General features: G+C 43.4%; 3 protein-coding genes across 6 annotated transcripts in view; 2 read left to right on the top strand and 1 right to left on the bottom strand.

Moving 5' to 3' along the window:
* The first annotated feature begins 2 nt into the window (after positions 1-2).
* On the top strand, positions 3-2,711 carry srp19 (signal recognition particle 19). Its single transcript, XM_035638856.2, has 5 exons — positions 3-197; positions 1,387-1,462; positions 1,746-1,817; positions 1,920-2,028; positions 2,268-2,711. Exons 1-5 carry the CDS (start codon positions 160-162, stop codon positions 2,396-2,398), a joined length of 426 nt encoding a protein of 141 aa, XP_035494749.1. The 5' UTR covers positions 3-159; the 3' UTR covers positions 2,399-2,711.
* Positions 2,712-3,955: 1,244 nt separating this feature from the next.
* On the bottom strand, positions 3,956-17,577 carry LOC118313434. 4 transcript variants are annotated; one of them, XM_047329029.1, is made up of 7 exons: positions 17,389-17,577; positions 16,325-16,392; positions 14,011-14,175; positions 12,983-13,027; positions 12,788-12,832; positions 12,341-12,428; positions 3,956-11,102 (listed from the first exon to the last, which is right to left on the bottom strand). In XM_047329029.1, exons 3-7 carry the CDS (start codon positions 14,046-14,048, stop codon positions 4,542-4,544), a joined length of 6,777 nt encoding a protein of 2,258 aa, XP_047184985.1. In that variant the 5' UTR covers positions 14,049-14,175; positions 16,325-16,392; positions 17,389-17,577; the 3' UTR covers positions 3,956-4,541. The 4 variants fall into 4 exon arrangements, with proteins under 4 accessions (XP_047184985.1, XP_047184983.1, XP_047184984.1 ...); XM_047329027.1 differs by having other exon boundaries at positions 14,011-14,125; XM_047329028.1 differs by having other exon boundaries at positions 16,325-17,577.
* A 326-nt stretch (positions 17,578-17,903) lies between these two features.
* Positions 17,904-21,827, top strand: part of rsph14 (radial spoke head 14 homolog) — a 5,544-nt gene continuing 1,620 nt past the window's right edge. Inside the window, exons 1-5 of the mRNA XM_035640985.2 lie at positions 17,904-18,180; positions 19,361-19,463; positions 20,522-20,640; positions 21,258-21,486; positions 21,585-21,721. Coding sequence (XP_035496878.2) covers positions 17,997-18,180; positions 19,361-19,463; positions 20,522-20,640; positions 21,258-21,486; positions 21,585-21,721 — 772 coding nt within the window. The 5' untranslated portion in view covers positions 17,904-17,996. The remainder of the gene's footprint in view (positions 18,181-19,360; positions 19,464-20,521; positions 20,641-21,257; positions 21,487-21,584; positions 21,722-21,827) is intronic.

Genomic DNA, 21,827 nt, shown 5'->3' with positions numbered 1-21,827 from the left:
TCCTAACACCGCCCGGCTGGAGGAGGAGCGGTCCTAACACCGCCCGGCTGGAGGAGGAGCGGCCGTGTGTGTTGCCGCTGAACAATAACAATATACAGATATTCACCAGTCGGTTCCGTGAGTTGACGGCGGCGTCGAGTGTCCGTGTCCGGTCCCACGATGGCTCATCTCACCCAGAACCCCGCCGACAAGGAGAGGTGAGCGCTGCACGGTAGCTAGCACAGTTAGCCTAGCTTGGCTAAGCTAACTGTGCTCAGCACCGCAGAACTCCCGCAGGACATCTGCTCACTTCCGGGCAACTCGAGGCGTTCGAGTGTTTAACTTGTGATTCGTTGTTGACGGTGGTGTGTGTGCGTCACGTGAGGGCAGCAAGTCAATTCGGCCTCCATCAAATTCGACTTTATTTCTTAAAAAGTGATCAAACTTGGGGGTTTTTGAAGATTCACTCCTGCAGGACAGTGACGCGGACGCCGGAGGTCGAGCAGACGGGAGTGAACCTCGGAGAGTCCGGACCAGATGACATCGAGCAGAAGCCGGGGCCGATGTTAAAACGTGGTGTTTTGTGCAGCGGGTCTGGTCTGGTGGTCGCTCGGCGTCTCGCGGTGCTTTAACGCGACGTGTCACAGTCCGTGAACGCGTCACAGAGTCCGTGAACGCGTCACAGAGTCCGGAAATAACTATACATTGAGAATACAAATAACAGCAAACATTTATTTAACATAAAATGTAAAAACATAAATGCACATTTAAAGGCTCGTATCTGTTAAAACTCGGGCTCCTAAATTATTGGCTGATACCGACATGTCAGTGAAAGGATGATATGGGCCATCCGATGTATCGATCGGGCTCTAGAAAGGATTTTATTAAGTTTTCATCTGAACCAGTCGGTCAGTGATTAAAACCAGAGGCGTCTGTTCCGTTGACACCTGACGCACCCGACGACGCAGGTCACGTGACCGCCGTAGCGTAAACAGGAAGTTGATTGTCTGACGCTGAGTCGGAATTACGACTCGGGAGGTCGGAGAGAAACCAAGACCCGGCTCCTCAGGTGGAACACAGCATTAGTGACAGAATCCCCTCCGAAGGAAGAACAGCGACGGTGAAAAGTCAGAGCAGGGAAGACGAGGTGGAAACGTTCCTGACAGGAAGTGTTAGCAGACGTGGAGTCGTGACCGATAAGAACCAATCAGAAGAGAACGTGGGCGTCGTCTGCGTCACCGTTAACAAACTGGAACACGACCACCGGGGTTTTCCCACGGACGCGTGGACCAGCAGCGTTTCATCACAACCGGCTGGAAAACGCTGCCAGGCGTAACCTTAGCAACAGTGATGTATGGTGGTGTGGATGTCAGCCATTTTTATTCACAGTGTGTCCTTGTGCTTCAGGTTCATCTGTCTCTACCCGATCTACATCAACAGTAAGAAGACGCTGGCTGAAGGACGCAGGGTTCCCACAGAGAAGGTACACACACACACACACACACACACACACACACACACACACACACACACACACACACACACACACACACGTTTGACCTTAAAAACGTCAAGGAGTGTGTGTAAATGTCCAAATACTTCTGGTCATAAAATCAGAACAAATTTGCGCTGCATCGTCCGTCTGTTCACAGAAATCTGTCTGAGTTAAAGTTAACTTAAGTGAAACTAAATCATAGTTAGTTTCCAGGTTGATTTATTGATATTTTTGAAAGCGGTGACGATGTGCGTGCATGTGGGTCACGCAGGCTGTGGAGAATCCGTCCTGCGCTGAGATCCAAAGCGTCCTGACGGCTGCTGGGATGAACGTCTACGTGGAGGTAACGACCTCACACACACACACACACTACAATATAATATGTGTATGGTGTGTTGTATAATGTGTGTGTGTGTGTGTGTGTGTGTGTGTGTGTGTCACATAGGACAAAATGCATCCCAAGGAGTGGAACAGGGACGTCCAGTTCAGAGGTCGTGTCAGAGTTCAGCTGAAGCAAGAAGATGGCGTCTTCTGTCAGGACAAATTCAGCTCCCGTAAGTCCTACACAATGTGTGTGTGTGTTCTTATGACAGACTCTCTGCCTTCTGTCATTGTGAAACTTTGGCAACACAAATTAGACGACAGCGTCGCCACAGTCCAGGTGAGTGGCAGATCTGATCACAGAGTGGAAATGATGTCACCATGACATCGACTGATTTTGGTCTATGCACACCACATCCCTCAGATGCTTCTGGTTCTTTGGGTAAAGACGTGATGTTTTTTGTTTCCTCAGGTAAAGACTTGATGTTTTACGTCGCTGAGATGATCCCGAAGCTCAAGACTCGGACCCAGAAGAGTGGCGGTGCAGACAGCAGCTCTCAGCAGGGAGAAGGAGGGAAGAAGAGCAAGAAGAAGAAGAAATAGACCCACGACACAACTTTTTTTTTATTCTTTAACAAAGTCCAAGACGTGTCTCTGTTGAGTTGATCGATTATCGATGGCTCTGATCGAACTCTCGCTCTGCGGAGGGGAGTGAAAGCGTCGCTGTACAGTCAAATGAAAACCTGACTGAAAAACGTTCAGCTCATCGAGTCGCTTCAACAGAGAAACACTTTTTTTGGGGATCTGGACGTGGGGGCGGAGACATTCATCTGTGTTTCTGTTTAACCCCCCTTCACATTTTTATTAAAGTGTCTGGGTGTTGCAGGTGAAGATGAATAAATAGTTTATTCTCACAGTTTGTTGCTTTAATCTGATCAGAAGGACCGTCTCCGATTCAGGAGCCGCCATCGTGGCTCGGTGACGTCACGTGGAGTCAGACCCTGTGACGTCGTGCACACGCTCTCGACCAATCGTGAGTCAGTGTCAGCTGTCAATCATGGTGTCTCGGCCCCGTTTTTATTAAAGCCCGACCGATATATCGGTTGGCTGACGATATCGACTGATATTTTAAAAGCCCGATCGATATTATTGGCCAACTGATATGAGCCTTTAAAGGTGCATTAATGTTTTTACATTTTACGGAACAGTATTGTATTTGCTTTTTCAATTTTTGGTTATTTATGATAAAGTTTATGGTTAAACTAAAATATCAAGCCATAATTACATTTATTTGTCACTAAGGTTTGATAACGACATCTTAGGAATCAACATTTTAGGATTTATAAAAAGTACCTATACATATTGGGGAATCTTGTGTTCCCAAAAATCCATATCAGTCGGGCTCTAGTTTTTATATCATCAAATAACTGATTCAAAGCAAAGTGATCAGTAATACGAACACGTGAACAAACATCAGTGATAAGAACGACCTCACATGACATGGAGGGGGCGGGGCTTATGACCTGCACTGCGGCCAGACACCAGGGGGCGATCAGGAGGATTTGACCTCACTTCAGAGGAGTCGTCCGTCTCTATCCACAGTCTATTGCTCAAAGACTTTCCTCTTGTATGTTAAGTCATTAAAATGAACTTTACTTAAACGCAATGCTGTATATTACATACTATCGACATATTGGTAATAATAATCCACGTAGGCCTTCAGTCCTGGTGCTTGTTCAGTTTCTACTGCTTTTACTTGAAACATCTAATTTATTAATTTCTGAGAAAAACAAGAACTGCCTTTATAGTGAAAACACTTATTGAGTCTACTTGAATATCCTTGTATTTGAGATATAAATCTGACCTCTCCAGCTCTGGAGAATGTTACAATCACCGTACTGTATAAAGGCAACTGAAAGACAACCTGATGTAATTGTTCAGAATGCACATCAACAGGAATCACAACTTCAGGTAAGTCATTGATCCTTTCTACTGAAAAAATATGTCTACCAAACAGAACAACGAAAAACTGTTAAATGTTTCAAATGGAACATCATTTCTAAACTGACGGTCATTGGAACATTTCTGAAAGAGTTCCTGTCTCCAGATCTGTCGCTCTTCTCTTCCTGAGACGTTAATTCACACGGACGCCACAGAGAGTTTCTTTTTTTTTTTTTAATTCATCTGAAAGATTTTGTTTGCAAGAATCTGTCAGGGATACATTCAGTGACTGTCATACTTTTGATTTGAAAGGATGACTAATCATTAGAAGCATAGAACAAGGTAGGTGCATATAAAACGCGTCAAACCGATGTGAATGGAAACATGTAAAGGCAGGAAGTCAATAATAAAACAGGAATATGGAGTAGAGACAGTTTCCATGACAGTCTCCAATGTAGGAAACAGTTTTTCTGCCTTGAACTGATTTCAGGAGGAGCCTTCACGACCAATAATGATAATACATCAGTTTTATAGCGCGCAGCTAAAATCAAACAAAACAAAAACAAAGGTTTCAGTTTAAAGCAAGATTGAAAAGGTGCGTTTTGATCTGAGGGCTGTCTTGAAGGACAGAACATATTCAACTCTTGAAGTCTTCATTGGTAAAAACAGTGCCACCACAAATGTTCCATAAAACCCATTGATTTGCATAAAAGAAAATGTAATATCATTGTTGTGTGGATAGACGGCTCCAGGGCTCCTGCAGTACGTCTGAACTGAGACCTTCAGACCATGTTTAACAAATCCCTCATGTGAAGAAGCTGTGGATGGTTTGGCGGGTACAGAAGCTCCAGCTGATGATTGATGAGCACGATTCCTCCTTCTGTTTGAGTGCACACTCCTCCAGCAGCTGGTCCACTGACACCTCTACTCCTCTAAAAATCCACACCAGATGACCACATTTGCTTTCATCACTGATCCAGCCTTCCAGTGTAATATTGACAGCTGTTTGGTTTAATGCAAAGAAGGTCAGGATTACTCTGTCAGGTTGGATGTGGCAGTCAAATGCCAGTGGTGACCCTGATTCCAAGTACAAGACATCAGTGGCGTTGTCCTTCGCACAGTTGTCAATGGTGACTGAGCCGTGGTGGAAAGCCAACATGTAAATGTCGCTGCCATCACCCCCGACCAGATAATCGCCACCAGTTGACACCAGGATGTCGTTGCCATCGGAACCTTTGAGAAGGGAACTTTCGTAACCAGACACCAAGATGTCAGAATAGATGGTGCCGATCACAGTCTCCACGTCCTTCAACACGTCCCCCTCAGCGTCAGCATAGCGGCCTTGTCCAGTCAACAGGTTGACATAAACCCCTTCACCCTTCTCATGATCACCCCGGTACAGAACAGTGTCTCTGCCAGGACCTCCGTCAATTAGATCTGCCCCCGACCCTGGAATGAAGACGTCGTTGCCAGAGTTTCCCATCATCGTGTCATCTCCATCCTCGCCATACAGAGTGTCATCTCCCAGTCCACCAATCAGGATGTCAGTTCCATTTCCTCCTATCAGTGTGTCATCTCCTTGGCCTCCTTCCAAGGCGTCGTCTGCCCACCCACCAATCAGAGCGTTGTCTTCATCATTACCTAGTATGTCATTGGACTGAGAGGGGCAACCTTGCACTGTATGGACTTTAGACAGGTTCTGGCGAGAGCTGAGGTCCAAGCGGCAGTCAGCCTGCGACTGTTTCAGAGTCACTTTGAAAGCCTCAATCTCAAATAAAGGAACATCTCTAGTTGAGTTCATTGATTTCAATTTAAACTTCACTCCGTCAGAGCTCTGAAATTCCAGGTGCCGTTGTTTGTAACTATCGTTGTAGTTGAGCAGTGTGAAGTTTAATTGTTCTCCTTTTGTTGTGATCATCACAGTCACGTCTCCCGTTGAGGATGGGTTCAGTGCGACTTGACCACCATCGATAAAATCCATGTCAATCACCACAGTATCAATTTTCTGATCTTCTGCAAAGTTATCAATGATCAAGTCGTTTCCGTGTCCCTGTTTGATTATATACGTGTCTTTTCCTTCACCTCCAGACATCAGTGCACCCCCAGTATAAGGATCAAGCAAATTATCATTGCTGCTTCCAACCATGATGTCGAAACCAGAGGAGCCATACATTTCTTTCACTGAATCAAATTTGTCCATTAGAATCACTTTGCCTTGGCGGCCACAGAAGACTGTCTCTTCTGAACTGTCGCTTCTATATGTGAAGCACCCGGGCCGGTCTCCTGCATTAGCTGACCCAGTCTGGACCAGTGGCTCAGGTTTCTGGTTTCTGTAATCCACAGACAAAGGAAACATTACAGCTTTGTCACAGCTGCTGATGTTGGAAATCAATCCAGCTGTTACTCCATCAGTGGTCTTGATCTGCAGGTGCTGAAGATTCGTCGAATTGAACCAGTTTAGTAAAATAACATCTCTTCTGCTGGAAACCAAAATGATGAGGCTCTGTCCTTCACAAACACAAGTTATATTCTGATATTGGACCTTGATGAAGACAAAGTCCAAGGCAAGATCTGGTGAGTAATTGTTGATGGATTTAATTCCTTGGCCTGGTGTGATGACGTACCAGTCCTCTCCTCCTCTGCCCTCTAGGTAATCGTTTCCTCCTCCTGGAACAAAGACATTGTGTTCTTTGTTCCCTCTGATTTGATCAGAAGACCCTGATCCACGGACCTCCGTCACACTGTGTAAAGCCTCATCCCCCTGAAGGTCCACCACCAGAGGACATGGAGACCTGCTGTAATCAATGCTGCGACTCTTTATGCACGAGGTGAATGAGTCACCCTGCTGGCAGTCAGCCTTTTTATCTGAGACTGAGAAAGTGATCAGATCCTTTGTGATGATGAACAAGTGTCTGTCTTCTGGTGATCTGAACCAGTTCAGTAAAGTCACGTGGATGACTGGACCTTGATGGGAAGTGCTCAGAACAGCATTATTACCTTCTACCCTGACTTCAAAAGTGTGAAGATCTGCGTCTATTATGGCCACGTCTGTTTCATTGTCTGTGGAGTAATTTTCAATCACCACTGACGACCCTGTTCTATTTTTCACCATGTATATGTCTTCTCCTTCACCACCAGTCAAAAGATCTCGACCTCCTCCTCCATCGAGCAGATTCTTCTCTCCGTTCCCAATGAGCACATCATCATGCTGAGACCCACAGATGTTTGTTACTGTACGTAAAAGTGGCTGTGATGCGTTCACAGTTTCACCACGAGTCTGAAACATCTTGTTGATTCCTCTGGCCACAAGCTGCACAGAAGAAACCACAGTGGAGGAAATCTCAAATAAGACTCCATCTCCTGACATCATGTTCATATGACGATACAGTTCCCCTGAAAACCACTTTTGGATGGTCACAGTGTGGCTTCCCTCATACATGAACACAACATCATCCCCAGATTTAGACACAGAAATGTGACTGTAGTTAACACTGAACTGAAGAGTGTCTAGTGTTTTGGATGGATCGTAGTTGTTAATGATGCTTTTCCCTCCATTGTCAGGAATGATGTATGTGTCTTTCCCACCAGAGCCTTCAACATAACTTCTCTGTGGACCGAGGAAGAACATGTCATCACCTGGTTGACCGTAAAGCTGGTAATAGTAAGTCAACATCAGGTCAATCACACGCTCGTCCTCTGATTTGTGAACTGCGAAAAAACGGTTAGGCTCTCGGTTTCCCTTGTATATCCCATATCGTGAATCTGACACCGCTTCTTCACCTGAAACCACTCTGACTGACCCAGCTGGTATGAACATCAGTACTTTCTTCTGTAGTGTCTTATACTCTAATGCATGCGACTCTCCCAGGCCAAGAATGATGTCATTGCTTCCTTGTGTGTCAATGTTCCAACACTTCTTCCCGAAACTCTCATCACTAGATACAAAATAGTTCATGCAGAACTGAGACTGACCCTGATCAGCGAGGCAGAAGTTAATACCTCCCCCATTCCAAGAGGAGTCACCACCACTAAAATCAATGGCACTTGTTCCATCCTGTTCCTTTATAAATGTGTAATATTTTTTATAGTCTGATATCTGAGCAACAAGTCTGTGACCCTCCTCAATTTCTACATAACGCCCATTGTAAAACACACTAGCCACTTGAATTGCAAAATGGAAAAGACCCTTCCCAGCACCGACAAAAGCAGCCCCCACTTTATCCAAAATTCCAGCATCTTTCGGGAGGCTTTGTAATTCATTCTGGATTCCCATATAAACATCATCAATGATCATCCGGACCACTGATAAAGCCAGGTTAATAGGCATGATGAATGGTGCCAGTTCAGGCTGAACAAGTTCAACAACATCCAAAGCGATCATACTAGCATCAAGCACAGCATCAATGGCCCCCAGTGTGCTGCCTCTCTCAATGTCCTGTTCCAAACTGTATATCCCAAATCCAATCCCCACTATGGGTATAGCTGTCATAGTGCCCTTCACTGCAGGGCTTCTCATGATTGCTGCTGTGGCTCTGGCGATTCTTCCCTCTGAGGTAAGAGATTTTCTTGCAATAACAGACATTGACATCGCTGTCACTCCATGAGCAGTTTGCAAAGCCCCTACTACACCATCATTGATGTCACCCTGCTCAAAAGCATCAACAGCTCCTTTCATACCCAGCAGGAGGCCTAGTGACCCGACGGCAGTTCCTGTGTGCTCTGCATACTTGTTGACTTGTGAGGGTTTTGAAATGTGCATCTCCATCTCATGAGCAGCTCTGTCAATGTTCTCCAACATAATGTCATTGTAGCGTTGACTGTCTTGAGATAACTCGACCCTAAACTCAACAGGTTCAGCATCAGCACCCTCTGACACAAGCTCACATATGAACTGTCCGTCTTCTATTCTGGCACTACCCTCCCTGAGATGCAGTCCCGCCAGAGTTTCACCATATTTTGCCTTTAGTTGGGTCTGGATTTGTTCAGAAAATGACGCAGATGCCCTGGAGAAATAGGATTCAAGTTTGAAGGAATTCTCTAATTCAGAGGCCGAATTTAAGTCCTGTACCGTTACAGAGCCATCCGCATAGCCTCCCAGGTTTCCAGATGCTGAAGGTTCATTGTCAGCTCCAGATGGTGTTGAAAAAAGATGCTGGTTTTCTTCTTTAAAACGACTGTAATCTTTAGAGAATGCTTTCATCTCTGAATCATGAACTATTTGTAATTGCAGTGCATCTGCTTCCATCTTCTGTTGAACATTCTTACGACCAACCATCTTTTCCCACTCTATGAACATTTGAGCTTCATGGTTTAGAAGGTTTTTCAGGTCTTTCCCTAGCTCTCCCTCCGTTCTTGGTTTAAGATTGTTGAGTTTGCTCGAATGTTCAGGTGTTGCTGAGCCACTAGGTCCACGCCTGCTTGGGTCAATCCAACTAAATCTTCTTGCCATTGGGTGTTCATCAAAAAAGAATTTCAATCCTTTCTCTCTGATATTATTGTCCGGGCTTTTTATCATATCCAGGGCCATGAGAACCAGAGGAAATGTCCGGAAGTTTCTAGCAGATTCAGATATAACTGATGCAGTGAAGTATGTGGTGATCCAGGCCTCTGTGGTTAGAGGGAGGTGGAGGTCGGTTGTGGGCTCTCCAAGAAAAATTGCTTCCACATATTGAGCATATCTCTCCCTAGGGTTTTCAATCTTCGCATAAAGAATGGCTTTTTGAATGTCAGGGTATTTTTCTTTGCCTTTCTGTTCAGTAATACAATCCTTAACTTCTTCTATTTTGTCCTCATTTCCCATTTGATTGTTGTCAAGTTTTTTTCCAACTGGATAGATGTACAGATTTTCAGGGTTAACAAGAAACATCCAGTCTTTGACCATCAGGTATGTGGGCTCATCTTCTCCAGTCTTTGCATAGTGACGGATGACATTTCTAACATCTTTTCCCGATTTAATCTCATAACACTTGGAAAGCACAGCCTCCACTTCCTGCTTATTGTTTGTCCACTGATTTTCAATGCGTATTACATATTGTCCCTGGTTGTTGATCCTGAGCTTATTGGGTAGGGGTTGGTCTGCATTGAAGAACGCCCAGGACATCGCCTCAGTTGTATGACTGGAATATTTAATTTGCTCCCTCACATTTGATGGAAAACTTTGAAAAACACCCTGGTGTATAAAGCTCCTTGGAAATTGTGGCCAGCTGTCCCGGAAAACGGAAAACCGTGATCTTCGTTTTTTTGGTGTTAGTACGTTTCTTTCATTGGTAAACACAGTCTCTCCTCTACTGCCAGGCTCATTTCTAATAACTACGTCTCCGTTCCGATCAAGGGTTGCCACCACTTTTGTGCTGTCATCTTTATGTTGCCACTTCAGTCCGTCTTGAGAGATTTCTTGTGTAATTTTCTCTCCCGTGTGTCTGACCTGGATCACAGCATCCCTCAGACGCAGCTCTGTTGTAATGCCAGCGGTTTCATGAAGCTCTCTGAGCAGGTTTTCGACAAATACTTTATCTGAGCCGGCCTCACATGCTATCACACTTGTTGTTTTGATGGTGTCACTGTCTCTGGACGTCCTTTGAATGATTTTGGCCACATCTTGGGCTCCGTACCCTGCTATTCTCATCTCTCCTGAGTTGTCTTTGGCCCCATGACCCACCAGCACCAGTCTGCTGTCCTCTGACAGTGGCACCGAATCCCCATGGATCCGTTTTGGTCTTTGGTTTTCATCAAGAATGTAGACAGAGCTAACCGCTGGATGCTTCTCATAAAGATACTGAGCAGCTTTTCTGACCACAGGGTCATCTTGCATAATGATGATCTGCTGGTGGTCGTACTGTGTGGTGTGATCAACTGGTCTATATGGAATTTGGTAGCTGGAAACTGAGTCGGGTTGATCCATGATCTGGTAAATCTGGTGATTAATGTGATTGATTTCTAAAACTGCTTTGAATCCACGGATCATAAAAACCTTCATGAAGTCTCGTTGGAAGTCTGTGGACGTGCTTCCATTGAGGGAGAACACGGGTGCAGCTTCCAGTGATGGTTTCAACATCAGCTCTGCCAGTGATGAGCCAGAAAGCCCAGACACATTTTGTCCATTATTTGAAACACTTCCACATATTTTCACTACAGTGTAGCTGTCTGCTTGTGGTAAACAGGATTCATTGTACAGACATTCTTTGGTGACTATGACCGAGTAATGAGGATCCATGCTGTATTCCTGTTGGACTTGGTCATTGGTTGACTTTTCGTTGTCGGTCATGACCAGAAGTTTTTCACTGTAGCTGTGTGACATCTCTGAAGCACTTAGCAGCCAATCTTGTATCTTCTGTTTCTCAAAATCTGCCATGAAGTTGTCAAAGTCCTAGAAAAATAAACATAGAGTTAGTTCAGACAGAGCACTGAAGTAGTTCTTAACTGTGAATATAGAAATGTCCGGAGCTCAGATCTGCCGTCAATCCCGGGTTGATGAAAGGTTTGCAGGGGGATCGTAGGCAAGTATAACGGTATCCAAGCACCCTGAAGCGATCAGGACCTGGAGCTTCACCAACCCATGGCAATTATGGCCCAGGGATGAGAATTCTTCTACTAATGGTTTCCAGTAAATTTACTTCCTGATTCACTAGATTCAATCAAAGAAGATAACGTAGCCGAGTCTGATGGATCAACCGAGGCAGCAGCACCTGTTACTTCCTCATTCACTGTGTGGGACTGGAAACTATACAGTAAAATATAGTAATTGTAGATCATTTTGTTAAATGATTGTGTTTGTCTGTTAAGAGCCACCGTATTTGCGGTATTGTCATAACAGCCAATCAGCGTGCTCATGGTTCAGCATCGCGCGTTATACAGGAAGCCACAAGATGTCGACTGTGTTCATGAATCTGCTCCGGAGTTTCAATAAATACAGCGGTTCATCAAGTGAGTGTGATCCTTGACTCACACACACAAGAGTAAACTTCTACAGTAATAAAATACAAAACAAGACATTTCATTAGAACTCGGGGTCTGATAAAAGGTCTGCGATGTTCTGAAGATCAAACTTTCAATCAATTGGAAAAAAAACTTTGTTTGTTTGTCAGCAGGATGAAAAACTTCTGAACAGATTTCCAGTAAACTTGGTGGAAGGACGGGACATGGAGCAAGAAAGATGTGGACAAGGGGCGGAGCCAGGAATGTTTAATCTCTTTCTTTAACATGTTCACCGATTTCACAGAGAATAATTCATGAAACCAATCAGACACATTTACTGACTCTGATTCTATGATGGAGAGAAATTTGTCTGGGTTCCAAATAAAAACCGGCACTTAAATGTAGTTTCATTTGGGGTCGTTGTTTGTTTCCAGCTGCTGTACAGTAACAAATATAAACCTGTAACTTCTGCTAATGTGTAGCTGAGATCATGTGGATCTAGTGGAGAATCAACCTTTTTTATGAATCTTCAAAAGTTTTATTTGTGTTTTCTTCATCGACCTCCTTCTTCCACAATGGAGATTATGATGTCATGACCTTCATTGTTCCGTTGGCTCGGCCCAAAGGTTTGGTTGAATTTAAGGAATGAGCTACTGAGGGACATTCTAGTTTCCTCTAATGTTCACCAACCTGCTCCTTGTTGATGAAATATGCTGTGAAGTTTTCACGCCCCCGAAATCCATCCAGCAAACCCATTGGGTTCTTGTCAGTGTCAATCCTAATGGAAAAATCAACAGGTGAATCGTATGGAGGTAAGAGAGTATTTACTGTCATTCAATAGAACCACATGAAAATGATCAACAGAAAGTAGTTAAATAATATTTCCTTTGAAAAAAGAAAGAAAAACTTTGGACAGAATGTGTGTCAGCATATTAAATAACTCAGTTTGGGGAAAATCATGTGATTGTGTAATTTTCTGTTGTTATATCACAGGTTGCATGAAGTACTGGACACAATGAGATTGAGTTTTATTAAATGACAAAAAGTTGAAACATATCTAATTTTCTCATTTGTAATTATTTGGCCAGCGCAGCTCTACATAAAAATGTATTATTATTAATATATTATTATTATTACCCGTCAGTGGATCTCCTGTCTCTGGCTTTCTGCTCGGACGCGTCCCTTGATGAAACACATTCCTTATTTTAACATCCATTTCTTTGACATTTGTTTACAAAGCAGATCATAGCTACACGTTGGACAGAGGAGTCATAGTGCAGCGCTACAAGTTGGTTAAATACCAAAAATGTACATGACTGAAAGCCTCATTACCCGTTGACATGTTGTTCCACTTCGGCCCGGCGGATGGATTCCCCCCTACATGAAAATGAAAACCCTGTTAACATTGCTTTTGTTTTTCAAGTATCAAGTCCAAAAACAAGTCACACAGATTTCTACACCAATGCGTAGGCCCTGAAAACATTTCCTCACAATCACAATATGATCTTTATGAACAGCAACGTTTCAGCAGTAAAGGTAAGTTGTTCACTGGTGTGTGGAGAGTAAAGGAAGGTTAGTTTGTTCACCTCAGTTCCCTCTCTAGTTCATATTGTATTTTAAAGTGGAACAGTCTTATTGTCTCTTCTTATTCATGTGCCTGTTGTCTATTTTATAGGGAAACATCTAATTGATTTTTTCTATGTTTTAGTTTTGAGATGTGAATTTGTTTTCCATAACTTTTTGACTGCATTGTTTGTTATTGTTTGACTTTGCAGAGTAATACGCAGGTGCTTCTTGTGTTGTCAGGGTTCTACTGTCCCAATGTTGTGGTGGTCACTGAAGTTCACTGCTTTACTCTTTAAAGGAGCGGGAGGTCTGGAACACCCCTCTTCCGCCCTGATCCCAGATAAACAGAAGAAAATGGATGGACGGACTTGAAAAGCTCTTCATGCTCTAATGTTCAGTGAACTCATCAGAGTCCTGCAGCTCCTCTTTCACAGCCTCGGTCTGAAACACTTGGTTTTAGCTCCTGTCTCTTTAAGGCCCCTCCCTCCCAAAGAAGCCCAGTCTGCTCTGATTGGCCAGCTGGTCTCCTCTGTTGTGATTGGTCAACCACTTTTTAGTGCGTGAAGGAAGTCCTTCGCTCTCGCTCTATGGCGGCGTCAGACTTGACAATAGACACGATGTCCGAGGTTTTTCTTGTGAATTTGAGACTTAAATGAGTCATTTCCTGGTATATTAGCACCCGTCCCCTGGGTCCGTAGGTCATTTATTTTTCAACTGCAATGGTGTAATACACTATCGTAAACAGAATAGTTTTGGAGAAGTAACTTTGGAGTTGTCTGTTGATTTGAAGATACCTGGGTCTCGGAGGCTTCCTCAGCTTTTCGTGGAACATGTGTCGGGACAGTCCTTTGAGTCGGTGCAGCGCAGCGACGTCCGGGCCGAGCTCCTCCCACTCGTCCTCTTTCACCTCTGCAACGTTACACAACAATTCAGTGTGACGAATGTCCTTGTGCTGTGAACTTGGTCCAAATGTCAAAGGAGAAAAGATGTAATCGCAGAAGTGTTACTGGAAGAATGTTGACTTACATTTAAAGCTTCTGAATCGCAGAGCCAAACAACACTCCCTCTGTGATACAATGTGTTATTTCATGTTCTCATCTAACGCTGGATTTTTGCTTATGTGATTTGAGTTATGAATCACGATGCGTACACTCAATTTGTACGATATCGACACCAACTGGCATGAGACTGTGACTGCATGGCAAAAATCAATACAATACAAATACAAATCAATTTTTAAAAATCCAGAGTAACATTTTGAGCAAAAGGCCTAACATTTACATTTTTTAAATAATATTTAATAATATCTGATTTTGTTTCAGAACATCCAGTATATTTTAGCCTGTCTGATGCACAAACGTGAGTCGTGGCCGCGTTTTATCGCCGCAACACGATAAGAGATCGCAACGTGATTGGCTGTTGAGTAGAGTCGTATTTCTGTTTCCATCGACAGTGGCAGATATTTAAATGTGGCGGAAAAGCAAAGAAGAGAGGAACCAAAGTTCACGTTATTAAGATGATTTGTTTTTAAAACTCAATGAATTCTTTCATTTTGTTAAGTCTTAAACAACTAAACCTAACTCAATTGAACGCAGCATTTCAATGGTTTAAAAGAGTAAAATCACAGAAAATACATGACACGTCTTGAGAAGTCCAGGAGACGTGACAACACGACCGGCCTCGCTCTCATCGCGTCGTCGTCCCCAGACAAACCTCACTAATGTAGAACGTGACGTAGAAAACGTTGGGAATTGAAAGGATCACGGATTGTCACCGTGGTAACAGTGGATTAAATATGTCTTAATCAGAATCTCTGATTTAAAAAAAAAGCTCAAAGCCGGGATTTGTAAAACCTCCTTAAACTGGTGTCAAACGTTGTTGTCCATTCAAATCAATATAAAAAGGATTTATATGAAAACAATCAGACATACACACATATATATATATGCAAAAAAAATGCTATTAATAAATACAACAACTTTCCCAAACAGTTAAAAACTATTGAAATCTTGCCATTAAGTAACATCATTAACAGACAAATATTTAAATATTTATTTTCCTTTCCTAAAATGTGAACCACATATTGTGGAGCACAATATAGCAATTAGTAAAAACTAGACACATTAACATATTAAAAGCTTTACCTCAAAAATATAACAAAAATCTGATCAAAATTATAAAAATCAATTATACATTCGAATTAAAAATATACCAATAAACAGCTAAATACATTGTTGACATAATAATTACAATGCAATCAATCATCAATGCAATCAATCCCCACATCAGACATGTATATATATATATATATATATATATATATATATATATATATATATATACATGTCTATGTCGGGCAGCTGTGGTGTGAACAAGTCTTGGAGTCAACTCTGAGATCGTTCCACAAGATGGCGTCTGGCATGAGAGAATATCTAGTTCAATCTGAGAAGCCACTAACACCCACACATTTTATTAAAGTTCCGTGTGCAGAGAAAAAAAAAGTTCACTCATCCTTCACCTGCCAGGAACATTTGAACACAAGCAGAATCCTGTGTGACCTGATTATTATGGAGTTAGTGGGTCATTAATACAGCGCACAAAAAAATGACTCATGAGCGATGTATCCATATATTTACCATCTGCTCTCGCCCGCTGCTCGAGGGATATTTCTGTCAACCACTGCTTGATAGCTACGTTTTGTTAGCTACCTATGAAACCTATCAATCTTTTTTGCAAGTATAACATCAACCCTGTAATAAACAGTCAAGCTATAAACACCACTTTTTTTCTGGGTCTATTTTGACAGCGACAGCCTACTTGAAAATGTATGAATAGTGAATATGACCGTGATCATTGATATACGAAGACATCACACTGTCTCTCGCCTTGCCGACAGTATCCTACCTACGTGACAATCCAACCTGGCAACTCCAGGCTCCCTAAGAGCTGTCAGTCAAAGTCCTGAGGCTCCGCCCCCAAAGTGTCAAAAACTTTCTCCGCTAGCGCAGAAATATCCCCTCGATTCCAACTCCATAATTGTCGTTCGGCTCCTCTGGGCTTGTTTGAAACAATCGATTTTCCCTTTTCTTCTGATAAAATGTCTCTTACCGAACTGTACGGTGACGCCGAGGAGGCTGACGAGCATCAGCAGCTGCACAGTCCGTCCTGCCATCGCTCTGCAAAACATGATCAGACGCCGTGAGAGGAAACAACTCAGCGACGGTCCATATGTAGACCGGGAAGGGAAGGGGGACGTACCACGCAAATCGCACCCTGATTAGAACTAACAATGATTTTCAGTCTCTCTTTATTCATCTGACAATTATTTCCTTCCTAAATAATAATATTGAAATCATAATTTATGGTGTAAAATATTGTGACATTTGTTTTTATTATTTAATAATTTGTCCCACAAAGGGGAAATATATTACTGTCTCAATACAAGAGGACAATTAAAAAGGAATAAGATGTGAGAATTAGTTTTTATCTACAAAATGTAAGTACCACATCCTAAATATAAATATGAATACTATATAAAAGAACAACAGTGTTGCACATGTATGAAATATTGCACAGGAACATGTTGCTCCATGTCATTCGTCACACATTCACATCCCTTCTTGATTTCCTCTTAGGGGAAGATGAAGGAGTAACGGAGCGTGAACACAGAGTTCAGGTTCAGAGGTTTTTTAGGGAAATTTCCAGTCAGACTGAAAAACAGGAGTTTCAGGAGCTGCAGTAAAACAGGTGCAGAGTTCAGCACAGTCACGTCTGAGTCGCAGAGAATTAGATTAGATCTCTCTCTCTTCTCTCAGTTCTCTCTCTGCCCCCCCCCCGATCAACAACAGAACATCACAGTGCAGTTGTTACACGAGGTGTAATAAGGCAAGGGAACAATGTAACAACTATATCAATTTGCCTCAGTGAATGCACTCAATCTACAGTGTTTGCTTTATACAATCTCAAACATTCTCACTTCAATTAACAGAACCACATTAAGGAGGATTAATTGTTAATGCACGTATGCTTTCAAACCTCTCGCTTTGTTCACTTCGCCTTGTGACGCCGTAAAGGTCACCCTGATTTTATCTTTCAAAATCAGAAAACATTTAGCTGAAGGAAACATTTGAAAACATTTATATTGTAGACAGGCCAAATTGGCTCAACATTACCAAGCAGCTCGGACATGGTTTGCTACTGGAGTCTCCCCAATTTCTGGTTCGTCTCCCTGCTGCATTGTATGTTTTTGTGAAAGCACTTTGTGAAGCTGCTTCTGAAAGGTGCTCTATGAATAAAATTATTATTATTATTATTATTATTATTACAAACCAAACGTGGTGTGTGTCGGTGAGTGTGTGTGTGTGTGTGTGTGTGTGTGTGTTTGTGTCTGTGAGTGTGTGTGTGTGTGTGTCTGTGAGTGTGTGTGTGTGTGTGTGTGTGTGTACGGGTGTGTGTGTCGGTGAGTGTGTGTGTGTGTGTTTGTGTCTGTGAGTGTGTGTGTGTGTGTATGTGTGTACGGGTGTGTGTGTGTACGGGTGTACGGGTGTGTGTGTGTGTGTGTTCGGTCATGATACGTCACGAGGCTGCAGCTGCGGTGTGTTCCATGATGACGCAGGTTTTCCAGTGATCTGATTGGTCAGTAATAGAACTCGTGACCGGCTCTGATCTCTTGTTCAGCGTCGGTTACCATGGTAACAAGAGAACCAGAGTGAAACCTGAAGTGACCGCGACGACCGCAAAAATCCAATCCCGCCAGAATCCGTCCAGAACCTCCGAGCTCATGTCCCGGGACCTGGGGGCGGCGCCCGGGCCGCGCCGGGCTCCGGTGGCCTTCGGGCGGTGGGCGGTGCCGCGGCTGTTCGACGAGCTGCAGCGGCCGGACAGCAGCAGCAGGCACGAGGCCCTGGAGTCGCTCTGCGACCTGATGCGCGACCCGGAGCGTCTGTACCAGACCGTGAACGGAGGTGAGGCCTCGTCCGCGTCCGGTCGGTCCGCCTCGTCCGGTCGGTCCGCCTCGTCCGGTCGGTCCGCCGCGGAGTCTGGACGCAAAGTGCGTCTGCGGGTTAAATGTGCAGAAAAAAGTAGTCCAGAGGCGATTCTAGAGTATGTTGGGGCCCTGGGCTGAAAATCCAAGGGGGCCCCTTGACCCAGCGTTCATCACCATCATGTTATGAATAATCGATCTGTTAAAAAATTATTCATTGTTTAATATTTTACATTTCAGGGACAATGTCATTTAACATAGTTCCAATGCAGATGATGAAACTCGTGTGCCGGAGCCTGAACCACGGCTACTAAGGTCTTTACATTTACAGCGGCATGAAGATTTCAGTTTCATAAAACCACAGACATGAACAATACATTTAAATACACTGACCAAAAAAAGTCGTAAGATTAAAGTTGTGATTTTACTTGAAAAATCTAAATTTTAATTAATATTATAGTGCGGAAATAAACAGCAACCCAAGAAACAGGCGTGAGCGTTGACAACAGCTGCCTCTGGTGTCGAGCCACACTGACAACATGAACGTTAATGTCCCGTTATCCACGTTAAATGACTTTGTTCTCGAAGTCTCCAATTGTTTTTTAATACTCCGTCGTATCAACCCACCGCAACTTCCTCTGTTGGTTTGTGAGCTTTATGGTCTATGTGACTGTAAACAGACCATAATGTACAAGATGAACATCATGTGTTGAAGAAGACTTGAAACTAGAGATTGAACCATGAACTCCTCAGGAAAATGTTTAGTGACGTTATAGATCAAGTGAGAAGTCGAGTCACGTTCTCACAGAGTCGCCCTCTGCTGGTCAGGACACAGAATACAGGCTTCACACACTTCAGCATCTGACGACTATTCTGTTTTCATAAACAATCTATGGTCACAACAATACACATCATCTTTGTGTATACATATTTATAATGTTTTCATACCATGTGTTTATATATTTGTAGGTGTACATGTATTGACATGTTATTCTTTTATTTTAATGTCTTTAATCTTTAATTGTGTCGCTGGAGAAGCAGCAGAGTTAAGAATTTCATAACATCTGTTTTTACTGTGAATATGACGATAAGAGACTAAATCTTTCACTGCACATGAACAACGGCTGAGGAATCGTCTGCTCTCTGTTGTTTCTGTGCAGGATTCCTGGAGCAGCTGAAGGTTTTGTTGGCGGATGACGATGCGTCAGTCAGAAGAGAAACTGTCGAGCTGCTTCACCTGCTGTGCGGCCACAGCGTCGGCAGGTACACGCTTTAAAAAAAATGATTCCTTACACGTCGTTATCAAACCTCCATGACAAAGAAGTGTCTTGATATTCTACGGTTCAAACGCAAATACAACCAAATATAAAGACCTTCAATTAAAATGTAAGATGGAAACATTAATGTTCATCTTTTCTACATTGTTAATTCTGTCAAATAAATGTAATTCTGTCGAACACAAACGCAGATTCTGATGATGTCTGTGAAAGACTCATATCAGACGCTTTCATCTTCCATCCAATGAATCAATCAGGCTCTAATATTGATCATTTACACATAAGACGTACAAGGTATAGGTATGACTCATAAATACAGTTAACATAATAATATATACTATACACCCACACTCCAGTAGTGTGTGTATATATATATATAATAGAGAGAATAGTTTTGCATCATGAAAGAAATAATGAAAAAATCACCAGCAGCGTTATTCTCATGTTGTTTGTCCTCACTGTGTGACGTCACCACCAGGTGGCGGCAAAACGCCGCAGTGGCGCCAACAGGTGAACGTTGGCTCCTCTGGTCACTGCAGCACATTTTTAGGATTTCTCATCTCAATATCACTTTCACAACTATTTTTTCCTTTCATGAATAGAAAAATATTATTTAGTGAAAAAAAAGTGAAGAGAAGTTCTGTGAACTGCGTCGGAGATAAGAGGAATATTCCACAGCTGGTACTTCAGATTTGAAACTGAATCAAACCAGATGATGCACCACAGTGACGCACTACGTGAAACATTGATGCAGACTAATCAGGAAGACGGAGACCGTGGACGGCTTCATTACAGGAGCTCAAAATACTGAGGAGATTTCTGGGTGGTTACACAGATCAACAAGTGGTCAGTGCATGATGTCTCTGTGGGCGTATTTGTCTTTACAGAATAATGTCAGCAAACAGACAGAATGTCGGTCTCCATAGAAACACTCTCAGTACATTTAGGACAAAGGGTCGACCTTATGATCACACTCAACATTCTGAGCGTGGGGACATTGTGTGTGTGTGTGTGTGTGTGTGTGTGTGTTGTGGCGTCCTGCAGACAGGCCCTGCTCGCCTCCTCCCTCCTCCCTCCTCTGGCTCAGCTGCTGGACGACTCCTCGTCCTCCTGCAGGACAAACGTCCAGCGGGTGCTGAACCGCCTCGCTCTGCTGCCTGCAGGTAACGCTCGTCCAATCCCACGTGGGGATCACTACTGAAGTGAGGCTGCGAAATTATCATCCCAGTATTATTTCGACTGTTCAGTATCTGTTTCCTGTCGTCAGCCTGAACTGTGACAAGCACATAGTTCACACTGAGCAATTCAAGTACGTAGGACTGAAACTGCTAACATGAAAAATATATAGAGAAATAAATACACAACTCAATAAATAAATCAGTACGCCATTAAATGCACAAAAGATATAATAAACGTAGGCATCAGTTAAAGGGGCAGTAAGCAATTTAAACCCAATAACTTTTGTAAAATGTAGCAAATATTTATTATTATTATTTATTATTAAATATCAAAATCTGTTTCTTCAATCTGATTATTGCAACATTGAATAGTTTCACATTGATTAATACTGAGGCTGAAACGATTCAGTTGGTTTTGTACTTGAGGGAGATCAATACGTGTCAAGTCTAGTTTTTTTATTGTTTTAGAAAACTGAGATTTTGCTGCTGCTTCGTAATTCTGGTGTTTCTAGTTTTCAAGAATTCAAAATAAAATGTCAGTAACGAGCTGTGACACCAGACCAGGACGTGGGGTTTGGACTGACGGGTGTGTCGTGCTGCAGGTGCAGACGCTCTCCTCGCTCTGGTTCCCAAACTGATGCTGAAGCTGGAGGAGGAGGAGGAGGAGGAGGAGGAGGTGCAGGTGCTGCTCCTCTCCACCCTCAGCCGCTGCTCCCGGCTCAACGCTCTTCCAGCTCTGGCGTCTGACGGCGTCTCGCTGGTCGGACGCAAACTGTCCCACCGCTGCACGAGCGTCCGCAGAGAGGCGGCTGCAGCCATGATGGCCCTCAGGTGACACATACTGCTGCAGCACTGACACGTCAACTGACACGTCAACTGACACGTCACCACTTCATTCCACCGTCTGTTGGTTTGTCTCTTCACGTCAGTGTTCCTGAGGACGGGAAGCGGCAGGTGTGCGAGGAGGCGGTACTTCCTGTCGTGGTCGCTCTGCTGCAGGACGATGACGTCGAGGTTCAAGCCAACGCTGCAGGAGTCGTCATGTACACCGTGGTCATCACCGCAGGTACTGTACATGATCTGATACCATGATCGTCTTTATATACAGTCACTGATCGTCTTTATATACAGTCACTGATCGTCTTTATATACAGTCAGTGATCGTCTTTATA

This window comes from Scophthalmus maximus, chromosome 19 (genome assembly GCF_022379125.1).
Source record: "Scophthalmus maximus strain ysfricsl-2021 chromosome 19, ASM2237912v1, whole genome shotgun sequence".
Taxonomy (NCBI): domain Eukaryota; kingdom Metazoa; phylum Chordata; class Actinopteri; order Pleuronectiformes; family Scophthalmidae; genus Scophthalmus; species Scophthalmus maximus.
This window is presented reverse-complemented; position numbering and strand designations above follow the sequence as displayed.

Bases quoted from the DNA above. Each gene is read 5' to 3' on its own strand.
- LOC118313434 (XM_035638854.2), bottom strand. From the start codon at position 16,403: ATGTTTTGCAGAGCGATGGCAGGACGGACTGTGCAGCTGCTGATGCTC. The intron at 14,126-16,324 runs GTAAGAGACATT...GTAACGTTGCAG, and splicing joins CGGCGTCACCGTACAGTTCG to AGGTGAAAGAGGACGAGTGG. The intron at 11,103-12,340 runs GTTGGTGAACAT...TTATTTTTCTAG, and splicing joins ATTTCATCAACAAGGAGCAG to GACTTTGACAACTTCATGGC.
- srp19 (XM_035638856.2), top strand. From the start codon at position 160: ATGGCTCATCTCACCCAGAACCCCGCCGACAAGGAGAG. The intron at 198-1,386 runs GTGAGCGCTGCA...CTTGTGCTTCAG, and splicing joins AACCCCGCCGACAAGGAGAG to GTTCATCTGTCTCTACCCGA. The intron at 1,463-1,745 runs GTACACACACAC...TGGGTCACGCAG, and splicing joins GCAGGGTTCCCACAGAGAAG to GCTGTGGAGAATCCGTCCTG.